This window comes from Saccoglossus kowalevskii, chromosome 8, assembly GCF_978046115.1.
Source record: "Saccoglossus kowalevskii chromosome 8, keSacKowa6.1, whole genome shotgun sequence".
Lineage (NCBI taxonomy): Eukaryota > Metazoa > Hemichordata > Enteropneusta > Harrimaniidae > Saccoglossus > Saccoglossus kowalevskii.
Genome location: NC_140648.1, coordinates 18,954,717 through 18,971,376, shown reverse-complemented (window position 1 = coordinate 18,971,376; position 16,660 = coordinate 18,954,717). Strand labels below are relative to the sequence as shown.

The 16,660-nt window shown below is 33.0% G+C and overlaps 1 protein-coding gene across 9 annotated transcripts in view; it reads right to left on the bottom strand.

The window, feature by feature from the left end:
• LOC100370101 (COP9 signalosome complex subunit 1-like) overlaps positions 1-16,660 on the bottom strand; it is a 49,866-nt gene that overhangs the window by 4,382 nt on the left and 28,824 nt on the right. For 4 of the 9 annotated variants that reach the window (XR_014930092.1, XM_085502305.1, XM_085502303.1 and 1 more), the window contains one exon: positions 3,907-5,728. The exons of the other annotated variants lie outside the window; for them this stretch is intronic. Coding sequence is in view for 2 of the 4 variants with exons in the window: in XM_085502306.1 (XP_085358432.1) it covers positions 5,714-5,728 (15 nt within the window). In the remaining 2 variants the exon portion in view is untranslated. Of the gene's footprint in view, positions 1-3,906; positions 5,729-16,660 lie in introns of those variants that run through there. 9 annotated transcript variants of the gene reach the window in all.

The following is a 16,660-nucleotide window of genomic DNA, read 5'->3' as shown; positions in this document are numbered from 1 at the left end:
CGTCGTGTTATTAGAAATACATTATACCCGATGCGTCACGGCTTCTCGGATAAACTTTAGTTGTGAAAGGTGGCGGAATATCTATCTATAATAACTTGAACTAATGTCAACAGCGTTAAAACTTGACAAAATGGTCGCCACGATAATGTATTATTGAAAAAAAAATAAAGCCGTGGTCATTGGAAGCCAAATGTTGTCAAACACATCGAGATGGTATTGATATCTATGAATACGGGGCTCTTGTGCAAACGCCTAACGATCTGGGAAACGGATTCGCAAGAAAGTGACGGTTCATGTGCATAATTGCAGAGCGCAAAAACAAATATTGTGACATTCTAAAATATATATATTGTTACATACTTTGATGAGTTTCTCTGCCAAGTCTAGTTTATTATTGTAAATAACTGAAATAATGTGATTTGTTGTAGATATGTTTAACAACCAACCTCATTATATTATATTATATTATATTATATTATATTATATTATATTATATTATATTATATTCCACTTATTATATTCCACTTATTATATTCTGCAAATTTTCTCCCAGGTATTCAGAACCATGACGAACCCACTTCACAGTGTGAGCAAGTGACGCGTTTACCCAGCAAGAGATTGAAGCTTTCATAGATAAACTTAAGAAAGATTCTAAAATAATGGATTGACTTGTTACATTCATGTCTGTTTTCTTGTTGTCATTGTTTAATGAAATTATGACTTAAATAATAAACATTGTCAGTGATTCATTCATGTGAGCAAATAATAACACTGATGTCAGCGCAGGTGGAGAACATGTCAAATATTTGTTAATGTTGAACAGAAAAGATTACATCGTCACACTACCTGTAGAGTCTTGGTGTGAAGACATATGCAGGGTGAGTTTTGCTATCAGACATTGATTTGCCTTTCAAATATTCTACGTAGCAGTCAAATCACAATGTTTCACCGCCACATAATTTCAATAAAGCGCCAGTCCGTCCCCTGGGCGACAATTCAATGAATCGCAATGATAAATGATGGGGAAAAGGTACAAGAACCAACAACAACACGAGTCACTCTGACGTAGAAGTAATCATCCACACACAAAAAATCAATTATTTTCCAGACCGGATTGCGAAAGAGCGTACGGGCGAGAGGGATTTAGTTAAACAGCGGTGGTCGTCGCGCTGCGCGGTATCGAATTTCATGTAAATAAACAATGTATTTCACACGCGTTGTATACGTCACTATGAGTCCCATATCGAACAGGACGCGGCACGACGACCACCGCCCTTTAACTATTCTATTTTTCAAAACCTCTAAAACTACTCTCATCATAAAAAGTGTGTTCGCTCTATGTTGGATTGACAGGGTTTATCAGGACACACAAAATATAAATAAGGCATTTAAACTGGTATATTATAACGTTCTGGTCTAATCTCCGACAATAATTAGACATTTCAAAACCATCTGCAGACTATTGAGAACAAGTGTAGCTGAATCAAGCACATATGCGATGACGCTAAACGTCACATGTTTGTGTCATACAACCGCCCACAATGCCCAGTTGTACAGTGGCGTTGGGTTGTTCTCTTGTTGCCACAGGCAGTTATTAATTGGTTTCGACCCTTGACCTTAGTTAATTCCAGAAAGAAAGAAAAATAACTCATCAAACATTTTATTTCGTGCGTCAATTCACAATCCAAGTAATAACTTACTGAATCGTCGAAACCTATTGGAACGGAAATACTTATCTAAATGGCATTGATTAGAAAGTGGACTGAGGCGACGGGAATGACGTAATGCAGCAATTGAGGGCGTAATGTGAAGGAGTAACCCCTCCAAGGATGTATTGCCAATTACATTAAGTTGATTGATATTTTACTCCAACTATATTGGGATCACACAAAGGGCAAAGGGAATATACGGTCTGAGTTTCAAAGATACCAGTGAGGTTACAGTCGTGTATATGCCTTGGATTCAACTAGTTTCGATCCTGGAAACTTATCAAGATCAGTGTTATGTATAACAGCCAGTGTGATTTACAAGACCAATTATACCATGAGCAGCAAAGACATTCGTAAACAGTCCGCCGATAACTCTAACGTATACACCGACTTACAAATGCAACATAAGAACATACCCAAGGCAACGATATATCATGACAAATACAAGAGTACAAGATATTGAAAATGAAATGTCAAGGATAATCTAACGCACGTACAACTAGCACAAGTCAGTCCCAGAACACAAAACAATCGAGTTCGTAAGCTTATACAGGTGTACACTTAAAATAGGCTATGTATACATTATTAATACGGTGTCTCGTGATGCATATTCTCATTCTAATATTACTAAGTTCCGGATTTGTGAATTTATCTGTGAACTTCTGAGTAAATACTATTATTGAATTCACGATCACTAAGCTGTAAAGCTGATTACGTGCCGAGTTCGGTTCAAAGAGACACTAAAGTGGAAATACATATATTCAACTACAGATATATTAACAAAAGTCGCACACGAAGAATTACAAGCCAAAGAACACAAAACAATCTACAGTACGAGAGAGCTTCGGATACAGATTACTGTGTCACCGTCGTTAAATAAAGTTGTGATAATAAAAATAATAGTAGTAATAGTAATAATAATAATAAAGAAAGAAAGATACAAGGACCCCAGGGTATACATGAAGCGATGTCATGATCGCATTGCCCATGCCCACTTGTTGTTTCCTTGGTTATTGTGTCCAAGATTGGTTCAGTTCTTTATTTCCCATAAATACAACAATCCTACATAAATTGGGATTAAGAATATAAACAAGGAGGCTAGACAATTGTGTGACCACTAGTTGAGCCAGTTCCTGATAACGTTTGGACATTGAGCACTAAATCTTGATTATAAACAAAGCGAGAATTTATAGTAAACAATAAATTACTGCTGATAACTAAATGAAACTACTCAATAAAGAAAAGATATGTTTAAACTTTCCCTGTCTTTGACCCTATCGTTCTATTAACCTTGCATATAAAGGGTTTTCAATTAAGTATGTTATTAATACATGACCCTATATATGTAGTAGATACAACATTCTCACATTTGACCCTCTAACAAAAACATCTCCCGTAGTATAAACTGCAGTATGTGTAAACCGAAATATTCAATATTGCTTATTATTCCTACACTACTCAATTACGTGTACCAACTGATCATTTGCTTGTTGTAAGTCAATATTCAAAAACCGAAATACGTGACAATTGCAAATAATGTATCGAAATAATCTGTAGAAATGTCATTTATATAGCTGGTAAACAATGTAGTGCATGATTCGTTAAAAAACCAAGTCACCTTTGTTTAGATTATCTTCAAATGATCCAATATTTGTTTTCGAATAATGTCCAAATATGATTTAGTTGATTTGCTGGATAAATATTATCTGAGCCAAGTCAGCTTTGTTTAGATTATCTTCAAATAATCCAATATTCGTTTTCGAATAATGTCCAAATGTTATTTAGTTGATTTGCTGGATAAACATTACCTCAGCCAAGTCAGCGTTGTTTAAGTTATCTTGAAATGATCCAATATTTATTTTCGAATAATCTCTAAATGTTATTTAGTGGATTTGCTGGATAAACATTACCCCAGTCAAGTAAATTTTGTTTTTATTATCTTGAAATGAGATATTTATTTTCAAATAATCTCAAAATGTTATTTAGTTGATTTGCTAAAAAAAATTACGTCAGCCCAGTCAAGGTTACCGTACTGTCAAAGTTGTTAAAGCACAATTCTACACATTTGTACCTGGCTGTCTATTATATTATTCAAATTAGTGTGCACACATATCGAATTCAACCCAGTATGATATACACCATACTATGCCATCTTAAAATGTAGAATTGTATAACAGTAATACAAATAGACCATGCATTCGTGTATGCCTCAACATAATTTAATTTTTCACGCTGATTTAGAAAGCACTCGCATGTAAGTTATATTGAGATTCCACAACCAGAAAAACAGATGTGATGTGTTTTTCTTAAATGAGAGAACACAGCTTGGTAACCACTATATATATATATACGTTCAATATAAGCTTACATCTGTTATCTTAAGCATTAGGGCAGACACTGTACATAAATCAAATCGATAGTTCATCAAGCACTATAGGTCAGAATCACATATGTGTACAGATTAAGCAAGACAGTAATAGGTAATTAATATGCATGGTTATTTCTTTTATGACATATTATTGTATGAATTCATTGTGGGAAATATCTCAAAATGATCTGATTAGGAGTTATTTTACAAAGTGATTCGATTGAAATGCAAGTAATTGGAAAAACTAATCAAAAATTGCACTTGTCACATGGTAGGTAAATGGTCTTATCTGATTCAGATGAGGTATCAGCGAAACAAGATTCAATATGCATGGGTTCATTTCAAAAGACAATGCGGTGTGCTGGAAGTAATCTGGTTTCCTTCAATTTAGAAGTTAACATGAGCATGAACTCTGTAAATACAAGAAAGGTTAACAAACTGTTTGATTTTTTTAAGAACTAACATCAACAGCGTCAAGAAATTCAGTATTAAACATCACTTTATTCACTGCGAGTACAAAATAAGACTTAGCATAGAATGACGAATACCTTTCTCCTAAAGATATCAGTGTCAAGGTCATCGAACAAACATAAGAAAAATAATAAAAGTCTAGTGGATTAAAAGGGCTTACGAAGAAGTACTAAATTACGCCTCTGCAATGCCAACTCATATTGAAGTTGGATATTTAATCAAGATGTTGGATATTTAATCAAGATGTTCTAGCGACATCTACTACACCATGAAACTAAAAATCACTTTTTAGTGCCATCCCAATGCAATCATTTGTAAGGGGGCATCGCACAAAATAAATGCAAAATGAAGTAAAATAACAGAATTATGGCAAAAGGAAAAAATAACGTTTGCAGAATGTTTACTTGTAGAATATATTATTATATAGCTGACCACTTTTGAGGTCTTGCGATTTGTATCACCAAATCTTTGAAAACTTTTTTCAATTTTTGTAATACAAATGTTTTTTGTTAGATTAATCTTTAACTATAATAATAATTCAACTCTTGTATTAGGGTACCTGTAGAGTGAAGCCACTCACAAAAATTTAAATTTCATATTTTGTCGAAATTTAATTATAAATATGCTTTTTACAAATTATTTGCAAGTATGTGTCTGTGACAAAGACGCACGTTTTACAACCAGTGGAAAAATGTTGGTTCTCAACACCCTGATTGAGTTATACTGAAAACAACTCAGCCTACATGTTACATGAGGAAAGTCACTGACATCGATCAGTGCCACTAATCAATCATAGTATAACAAAGCATGTGCAATATGAAGCGCCGCTATCCCAATCCTGCCGCCGCCGCCGCCACCACCGCCACTCCACCCTTTGATCTGAAGTACTAAACTGAATGATAACTTGGCAGGAGAGGGATGCTAAATGAATAGAAGTAATGCAAGCACTACTAGTTGATATAACTCAATGATTTTCATATTTGTACACTAAAGCATGTTCTAAGAGATTCCACAAGTTATATGACAATAAAGGAGCAGGTTGGACCACTATGCACAAACTACACTTGGTATTAAGGATCACATCTTTATTCAGTTGACATAACAACTAGAGTTGTTTCTCTCAATTGGAAAGGACAAGCAGGGATGGAACAATCCTCCATTTTCATTATTTTGCATCAATCTGAATTAAAAAAAAATAAAAGCGAAACTGTAAATAAATCTAATTACACAAACTATTTTATTACTTTTAACAATCAAAGAAAGCTTAGAAAGAACTCCCATGTGCTGAGAGTATTGAAGACACATTAAATATAATTCAAAATTACTTGTACTTGATTGAGATAGTGATGGAAAAGCTGAAAACTAATAATGCAAATCAGAAAATTAATATGAACAGATTTGAGTGTAAAACTAATGAGGTCTGCGCAATGTAACAGACTATCTATATACCAAGTTTTATTGAAATGTGATTGAAACCAAAAAAAATTATGAATTATTATGCTAATTAGGGAATTAAAATAAATGGATTTTAACCCCAAACTAATCCGGTTTGTACATTGTCCTAGAGCATCTTTGCACCAAGTTTCATTGAAATGAAATAATTAGTACTTTAGATATCAGTGTGATAGCTTAAAAGTGGTTAATTATGCAAATTAGTAATTAATATGTACAGATTTTAACCCACAATTATTCAGTCTATTGTCCTACAGCATCCATGTACAAAGTTTCGTTGAAATGTGATGATTAGTACTTGAGAAATCAGTGTGAAAGCTGAAAATTAGTTAATTATGCAAATTAGGTAATTAATATGCCCAATTATTTATCCTAAAACTAATCAGGTCTTTGGATAGTCCTAAAAGAAATATGTACCAAGTTTCATTGAAACGTGATGATTAGTACTTGAGATATCTGTGAAAAAGCTGAAAATTAACTAATTATGCAAATTAGGTGATTAATATGTACAAATATTTATCCCAAAAAAATTAATCTCTGCATAGTCCTTGAGTATCTATGTACCAAGTTTCATTGAAATGTAACGCTTACTACTTGAAACATCAAAAGCTGGAAATTAATTAATTATGCAAATTAGGTAATTAATATGCACTGATATTACCATAAAAACTATCAGGTCTGTGCAGTGTCCTATGACATCTATGTACAAAGTTTCATTGAAATGTGATGATTAGAACTTGATCAGTGGAAAAACCGAAAATTCATTAATCATTATGCAAATTAGGTAATTAGTAATTAGGTAATTTTTACCAAAAACTAATCAAAACCGAGCATTAGTTCAGAGCATCTATGTACCAAGTTTCATCAAAATCCAATGAGTGGTTATTTAGATATCAGTGGAACAGTCAGGGAACAGCTAAAAATTAGCTAATTATCATGCAAATTAAGTAATTAATATGCATGGATTTTTACCAAAAACTAATCAAATCTGCGCACAAGTTCAGAGCATCTATATAGCAAGTTTCATCAAAATCCAATGAGTGGTTCTTCAGATATCAATGAAACAGTAATGGAACAGCTAAAAATTAGCTCATTATCATGCAAATTAGGTAATTAATATGCATGGAATTTCACCAAAACCTAATCAAATCTGCGCATTGGCCAGAGCATCTATGCACCAAGTTTCATCAAAAACTGATGTATGGTTCTTGAGATATCGGTGGAACAGACGGACACACATACACATACACATACACAGACAAACTAACTGCAAAGACTCCCATTTTGTGCTTCGCACATGGGAGTAAAAAACATCAGGCATAGAGATATTTTTCAGTAACACAGTTTCTATGGAAAAGACGCAGCATGGTGAGCTTAAATCAATCTACTTGTACATACACTGATAATTAATTTTGCTGAAATGTACAGGTTCTGACACCTACATATTAGCGATGTATGCACATATGTGTCTACATAATGCAGTATAAAATCAATCAAACCAAGAGAGCTGATTAATATGCACCCTTCTAGATACGTACATGTAAATGAGTAAATTTGAAGTAAATTTTGCTACTTCGAAGAAAGCAAACAAGGTTTCTAATTTGATTTAGTTGTGCTGCAGCAAAAATTGGCAAAGTTGTTGTAAACTGACTCATTAAAATATTATGAGCTCTGTAATTTATGTAAGCATATACCCTACTAATAGAGCAAATACAGTAATAATAATTCCAAACAAATATTAGAAATGGTCTCTTAGCACATGTACAATGAAATAGCTAATAACTGGGACAAGATCTTGTACAGATCTATAATATGACCAAGTTTGAAGAAGTAACAACTAACACAAATCATCGTATTAACAACAAATGTCAATGTGTCAGCAGTGTCCTTGTTGTTCAATAGTAAAAAAACTAAAATGCGCCAACTATTTTAAATCAGAACCTGTATATGTGCAACATGATAATGTTTGGTGGCAAATAGTCAAGGCTAAATGTCAAAGACTACATTTTGAGTGCCTCTAAAACGGCATTCATTAATACAAAATGTCCGTCAGTGGGCCATTTTGAATCCTATGTGAAAAGAAAATGGTTTGCACTAAGGTCATATTATGACCGATGAACTTGTATGACATGTACCAAGTTTGAATGAAATTCATCTAAAAAAGATCTGGTTTCATCTTAATTGGGTCATCTTAAATTGAATCATGAAACAGAGAAACATGCATACAGTGTATGTCTCCAAAGAAGTATGAACATGACCGTCCCAGGAATATCCAAGATACATGTGAGGATGAACAGTGGTCCTTCTATATGTCTGTCCGAACAGGTACTAAACGGCATTTGACCCCTTTACTTTCTTTGTATACATTGAGAGCAATGCAAACAATAGAACATATCAAATGAAAACAATTGCTGGATCATCTACACAGATAAATGTACTAGTATGCAAAAAGTCCCCTATATAATACTCCTAAATTTTATTTCTGATGACCACATTCATTGATTATATTTATTGATGATATTATGTATTTATAGCAGGTGGTTTATTGAAAGCTAAAATCTACCACAAACAGAGAAAAACTAATTACCAGTATCCTCAAAGCTGATAAGATTAAAGTCTTGGTTTTAGATAACAATTCAGGTCAGTGTGCCCTTTACAGGTTTAAAATGATTCCAATCTATGTTCACCAGTGCTACTGCAGTACATGCTTTTATTTTCTTTCAGACAAGGGTTCAACTGGTAGGTTGGTAGTACAAGAACACCTTAAATACAACAGAAGTGCTAAATACTTGCGTAACAAAGTTCTTCCTTGGCATCTCACCACTTACAAACCTAATAACACAATTACTGGTCTAAGAACTCTCATGTTAGTATCTTTATGTGATGTTGTATAATTCTACGAAAAAATGGCTTCATGAGTTCAACCCCAGACATGTAGGGTTCAAAGGCTGATAACTACTTCAAAGTCAGTTTGAGGAAACTTCCAACTGTATATAATGAGGCTGATGAGTAAATAGTTTGTAAATTGTTTTTAAGTCTTTTAACAAAATTAAGATTCTTATCAATAATTAACATGCTGGTAAACCGATTTTCACAAATTTCATGAATCAGTGAAATTGTGTAGCAGCGTTTTGCAAAATTCTGTCTTCATGAAATAATCAAATTAAGAACATTTGGAGCAGTGAAATGGAGCAATTTACAGCACAATTACTTCATCTGATGTCATCGAACAAAATTATAAGCAATGAAGCCAATTTTTCCATGACATGTCTGACTCTTGTATCTAAAAAAAAAAAAAAATTGTCTGGCGACCTGATTTTTTTTTTCATTTTTTGTATCTTAATGGCATGAACCCATAATAATGATAGTATAATGAGCGTGACATAATGTTCAGTTTGCTTGAGCCTCCTAAAAATCATTCAATTTCTAATTATATATACTGGTAGATGTAGAGTTTGGCAGGTAGAAATGGCATAGTTAGACAACGTCTGCTTATAAACATTCCTGCTTTTCTTTTAAACAATACATATTTTTTTACTTTATTTTATTGTATCACACTAACTAGATTTTGAATTTTTCAGTTACTGGTGGAGGGAAGAGAATGCTAATAATGAGCATTCAAAATTATTCTCAATAGACAAGTTTTGAGTTATAGTGCCCTCAGTCAGTTTTAGTGAAAGAAATGGGGGGCGATTTCTAGCTCTCACGATGTATTTGCTGGTTTTCCTGGTTCTCAGTGTTCTGATGAGCTATTGAACATTAATGACACAAAAGCAAATCCCCTACGCAGTTGAAATTTGAATGTTTTTACACCAGAGCAGTGTCGAAGGTGACAGCAAAACCCAAAACTTGTCTATTATGAATGAATATCTTGTATATAAAAACATATGTTCGAGATTCGGTGCACCACTTGGCACCTGATGACCGATACGAAAAAAAAGAATAAAAAAGATGCATAAAGATGTCAGCGACATCTGCAGTCTGAATCCATCTGTAGGGAATCAAAGGCACAACAAGTCACAAATGGTACACAGGTAAATTGTCTATTAAGATCAAGCATCCTTACAATCTGTGTTTCTGTGACACCCACATATAGTAATCTGAAGCCTCAACACATTACTTTTCCATGATTTGCAGCCCACACAGACAACAAAACAAGAGACAGACATGAAAAGCCATAAAAGGAAGAATGCAACATATATAATATCTCTTAAAATGCTGAAAGCAATTTTACGAGTATAGACACTGTTTCAGAATAAATGACAATACAAGTAATTAGAGTAAGTTGGCTACCATTAAAACTAATTGCCAGATTTCTTTGACTTTTGCCATACGGCTTCCATTTATATGCTGTTGCTCACAAAATCCTGATAAAAAAAAGTATTGTCACTATTTTTTGAAATTTAAAATTGAGATTGGTTCCTATGGTAAAAATGTAATATCTCAACATTTTTTTTTATAAATGTAACATGTAAAATCTGTATTACAAACCGCGGCTTCTATTAAAATGGTACAATGCAATAGAGGGGATGCAGCTTCTATTAGAGGACCTACACATATGAGAGATGATGAATTTTTGGTTCTTAATTATTCAAAAACAATATGTGTGACTACTATTAGGGATGCGGCTTCTAATACAGATTTTACGCTCAGTGTTTGAGCATAAACAAATATTATACAGTACAAGGATTGCTGCCGCTGCCCCGCGCGTTAGGTATTCCCCTGTTAGCTTCCGCGCGTGCCCGGACACTCCCTCGCGTGTCCGCGCGTTAAGTAGTAGGACCGATGTAGGGTATAAGGATGGGTTACTCATGGTTGACCTGAACTATTGTGAAATTAGAACAAATACTATCTATTTTCCATGAAATAAATGCTTTAACATGAATTGCCATGAAAACAGTTCAAAACCTGCACACAGCTTTTTGTTATAACAAAATAATTCATACTGAGTGAAAAAAAAAGTTTGCTTGTGTCTGAATCAACAATTATTACATCTATAATTCTTTTTCTTTTTTTTGCTTTATTTAATAAATTGAGTCTATAACCGTAAAGCTTGTTTATGAGCATTCAATGTGCATACAATTTTTTTAAAATACTGCTGTGCCTTAGAGGCACACAAAGCTGAAAAACACTTCCAGTAACATAAAATCACTTAGTGAAACCAAATCAAGCGAGAGTTGATGTGAAAGTTGTATGCTGGTGAAGATAAGATACATGTACTCAAATGCACGTTTGTAAATGTTCTGAGTTGAAAATAATTTGACACTTTAAATGCCAGTCACAAATCACAATACATTGTATAGTACTTTAGACAGTAAAACCTAACAATTAAACTCACTTCAAGCCTGCATGGGTAATAAAACTAATCATATATCATACTTAGTTGTGATTGCCCAACTGAAATCTCTGATATATTTGTGTTAGAATCAACACATTCCTCCCACGTGATCTTGCATGTCAATATGGCATTTTACATCTGAAAATGGTGACCATATAAACAAAAGTAAGCAAAAACAAAGAGAATTGATGCCAGTCAACCAATCTGAATAAAATCATAAAATAGCCACCATGAATAAAAAAAAAAAGGCTGAATGAAACAGAGGCATGCACACAAATATGGCCAGAATGATATTTTCAATTGGCAAAGATCAACCAGGTTACCTGTTATAAAATCAATCAGTAAGTTTAAAATAATTACTGGTATGATGCAACAACTTTTTAGAATAGTTAACCCAAACCTGTGATTCAATCAATTATTTGTAATATTGGCTGATACAAGACGACAAGTCTTATAAAACTGTTGCTGATGAGATAATGTGATTCATAAAGTTTACCGTAGTTTCTGTACCACCATGGAACAAGACCATCAATGACAAATGATCAGAGAAAACAAAATTTCCACCAGTCAGATACTCACACCACAAAATCGAAGACTCTGAATAAGGCATGTCTACACATGGGAAGGGGGGGGCGCACATCAACTGCACAGAATAAAGAAAATCAATATGGCTGGTACATAAATATGAAAATCAGCAACTCCTAAATACAGCAACCGACAATAGTCACACTACATGTAGGTGGCAGAGGTCTAGTAGAGAACAATGACAGAGAATGATTAATCATTTAAATTTCATATGCCATAACTAATTTTTACAAGCCATGCATGGCACAGTCCCAGTTAGTTTAAATTTAAGATATATAATTTTGTTTATGGTAATATAGTTGGAACATAAACATGTCAGAGATATGAATCCAGAAGATGGTGCTAGATTATGATGACTTAAGATTAAAATGATTGACATCTTGTATCTGAGAAATATTGCTCTGAAACAGCATTAATTAAAACAAAATGGCCACCGGTCATCCATTTTGAATAAGTCTATATATCTATAACATGTTGTAAAACGAATATATAAAATTTGAACATAATCAGTCAAAGCATATCAGAGATATGGCTTTAGAAGCGCATTCATTTAAACACAAGCCATGCATGGCAGTCTCCGTTAGTTATCGAATTTTGAGAGATATTGCTCTGGAACAGCATTAATTAAAATCAAAGAAAGTTTAGAAAGAACTCCCGTGTGCTGAGAGTTTTGGAGACACATTAAAAATTAATTCAAAATTACTTATACTTGAGATATTGATGGAATAGCTGAAAACTAATTATGCAAATAAGGTAACTAATACGAACAGATTTAAGTGTAAAACTAATAACCCCTGCACAATGTACCAAGTTTCATTGAAATGTGATTAGAACCAAAAAAATATTAATTATTATGCTAATTAGAGAATTAATATGAACAGATTTTAACCCAAAATTAATCAGACTGTTTATTGTTCTAGAGCATTTATGTACCAAGTTTTATTCAAATGTGATGATCAATACTCGAGATATCAGTATTAATTAATTATGTTAATTAGGTTATTAAGAAGCATAAATATTTACCAAAAACTAATATGGTGCAGTCTTAGGTTCATTGAAATGTGATGGGTACTCTTTAAAAGTTTCATTGAAATCCAATGAGTGGTTTTTAGACATCATAGAACAGCAAAAAATTAACTAATTATGCAAATTAGGTAATTAATAGGCACATTTATTTATCCCAAAATTAATCAGGTCTCTGCATAGTCCTAGAATATCTATGTCGCAAGTCTCATTCAAATGTGATGATTAGTACTTGAGATATCAGGTGAAAAGCTGAAAATTAATTAATTATGCTAATAAGGTGATTAATATGCACAAATTTTTACCCAAAAACTAATTAGGTCTCTGCACAGTCCTCAAGTAACTATGTACTAAGTTTCATTGAAACGTGATCATTACTACTCGAAATATCAAAAGCTGAAAATTAATTAATTATGCAAATTAGGTAATTAATATGTACTGATATTACCCTAAAAACTATCATGTATGTGCAGTGTCATATGACACCTATGTACCAAGTTTTATTGAAATGTTATGATTAGTACTTGAGATATCAGGTGAAAGCCGAAAATTGATTAAGCATTATGTAAATTAGGTAATTAATAATATTAACAGATTTTTACCCAAAACTAATAAAATCTGCGCATTAGTTCAGAGCATCCATGTGCCAAGTTTCATTGAAATCCAATGAGTGGTTCTTCAAAAATCAGTGGAACAGTCATAGAACAGCTTAAAATCAGTTAATTATCATGCAAATTAGGTAATTAATATTCATAGATTTTTACCCAAAACTAATCAAATCTGCGCACTAGTTCAGAGCATCCATGTGCCAAATTTCATCAAAATCCACTGAGTGGTTGTTCAGATATCAGTGGAACAGTCTTGGAACAGCTAAAAATCAGCTAATTATCATGCAAATTAGGTAATTAATATTCATAGATTTTTACCAAAACCTAATCAACTCTGCGCATTATCCCAGAGCATTTATGTACCAAGTTTTACCAAAATTTGATTAGTGGTTCTTGAGATAACGGTGGAACAAAAAAAGTGACATACATACATACATACATACATACATACATACATACAGACAGACATACAGACATACAGACATACAGACATGGTAACTGCAAAGACTCCCTTTTGTGCTTCGCACACGGGAGTCAACAAAATCAGTCATTTTGAATACATGTATATATCTATAACATGATGTATAATGAATATATACAATTTGAACATAATCAGTCAAAGCATGGCAGAGATATGGCGCTAGAACTGCATGCATTAAAACAAAATGGCCGCCAGTCGGCCAATTCAAATGGGATCTGAAAAATAAAGTGAGGTGCCAATTTTGAACAAAATCCATTCAAAATCCATTCATAAATGCTTGATTTTGATGATTTTTGTTAGCACAAAAATGGCTATTATGCAGCCATCTTGAATCAGATTGTGAAACAAATTGATGTGCATATGTATAATATCATGTATGATATATGTGTGAGGTTGGATTGTGATTGGTCCAGGCATGTCTAAGATACAGGCCCAGACGCATGCACGCACAGACAGACACACGGATGCACAGACGCACAAATGTCAATCCATAAGTCTCCGTTTTTGGACTGCGTTCGAACAGGTACTAAAAATAGTGTATGGTGGCATTACCAGGGCGAGGTACACAGAGATATGCAGTTTGATACATATGTAACAAATCTATGGAAGGTTCAAATTATGTTCATGCTCTATTTCAAAGGGGTCATTCCCAGTGAACACCCACACCCGCACTAACGTCACTAATTTTGTGGAGATTTTAAGTTAAAATTAAATCCCCCAAAAATATGCTGGGGGAGAGGAATTCAAGTAAAGACCTATGCAGCTGTAGAGTGAATTTCAATTTAGAAAATACCAGTAATAAAATGTTTTTCAAGATTACTATGTCAGATTCGATAGCTATTTTATACACTACATCAATTCCATTGTAGTTCAAGAACATGCGTTTTAGTGACACCCGTGCATATTACCATTTTTACAAAATCAAACATCTATATAATCTGTAAATAACAATTTTCTGAAAAATGTTTATGAAATCATGTTTCCTATCAAAAAATATTAGGACATTTTCTACACTATCTTTGGTCATAGGTCTTGTTCAAAATGTTTGAAAGAAATTACTTAGGTTTAAGACATACATGTAGACATTAAAATGGTTAAACGCTAATTTAATTATTGGAGATAAATATATAGCTGAACGTCCAATCACTAATATTATTAAAACAATGCCTAAATTACATTCCAGTCGCTCATAGTAATTCCAGACAAGTACATTAAACAAGCAGCCTATCGGCTGAGATAGCTCCGCTGTTAGCAATGCACATTTCAATTAAAGAACTGAAGACATCATTAGAAAATGAACAATATGAATAGTATCAAAGCAATCGGACTTACAGTTTTTAACAAGAAGTCGAAAATATCACTTTTTACCAAAAATTACAAAAATATTCACCAAAATAAATTAATTAGAGAATTGAAGATATCATCACAAAACGAACAAATCTAAGAGAGGTCCACATGTAGTACCTATATATGTAATATCAAAGCAATCGGACTTACGGTTTTCAACAAGAAGTCGAAAATATCACTTTTTACCAAAAATGACAAAAATATTCACCAAAATTAGAGAATTGAAGATATCATCACAAAATGAACAAATCTGAGAGAGGTCCACATGTAGTACCTATATATGTAATATCAAAGCAATCGGACTTGCGGTTTTTAACAAGAAGTCAAAAAGATCACTTTTTACCAAAAATGACAAAAATATTCACCAAAATTAGAGAATTGAAGATATCATCACGAAATAAACAAATCTGAGAGAGGTCCACATGTAGTACATATATATGTAGTATCAAAGCAATTGGACTTGCGGTTTTTAACAAGAAGTCGAAAATATCAGTTTTTACCAAAAATGACAAAAATATTCACCAAAATTAGAGAATTAAAGATATCATTACAAAATGAACAAATCTGAGAGAGGTCCACATGTAGTACCTATATATGTAATATCAAAGCATTTGCACTTGCGGTTTTTAACAAGAAGTCGAAAATATCAGTTTTTACCAAAAATGACAAAAATATTCACCAAAATTAGAGAATTAAAGATATCATTACAAAATGAGCAAATCTGAGAGAGGTCCACATGTAGTACCTATATATGTAATATCAAAGCAATTGCGGTTTTTAACAAGAAGTCGAAAATATCAGTTTTTACCAAAAATGACAAAAATATTCACCAAAATTAGAGAATTGAAGATATCATCACGAAATGAACAAATCTGAGAGAGGTCCACATGTAGTACCTATATATGTAGTATCAAAGCAATTGGACTTGCGGTTTTTAACAAGAAGTCGAAAATATCAGTTTTTACCAAAAATGACAAAAATAATCACCAAAATTAAAGAATTAAAGATATCATTACAAAATTAACAAATCTGAGAGAGGTCCACATGTAGTACCTATAGATGTAATATCAAAGCAATTGCACTTGCGGTTTTTAACAAGAAGTCGAAAATATCAGTTTTTACCAAAAATGACAAAAATATTCACCAAAATTAGAGAATTAAAGATAGCACAAAAATGGCTATTATGCAGCCATCTTGAATCAGATTGTGAAACAAATTGATGTGCATATGTATAATATCATGTATGATATATGTGTGAGGTTGGATTGTGATTGGTCC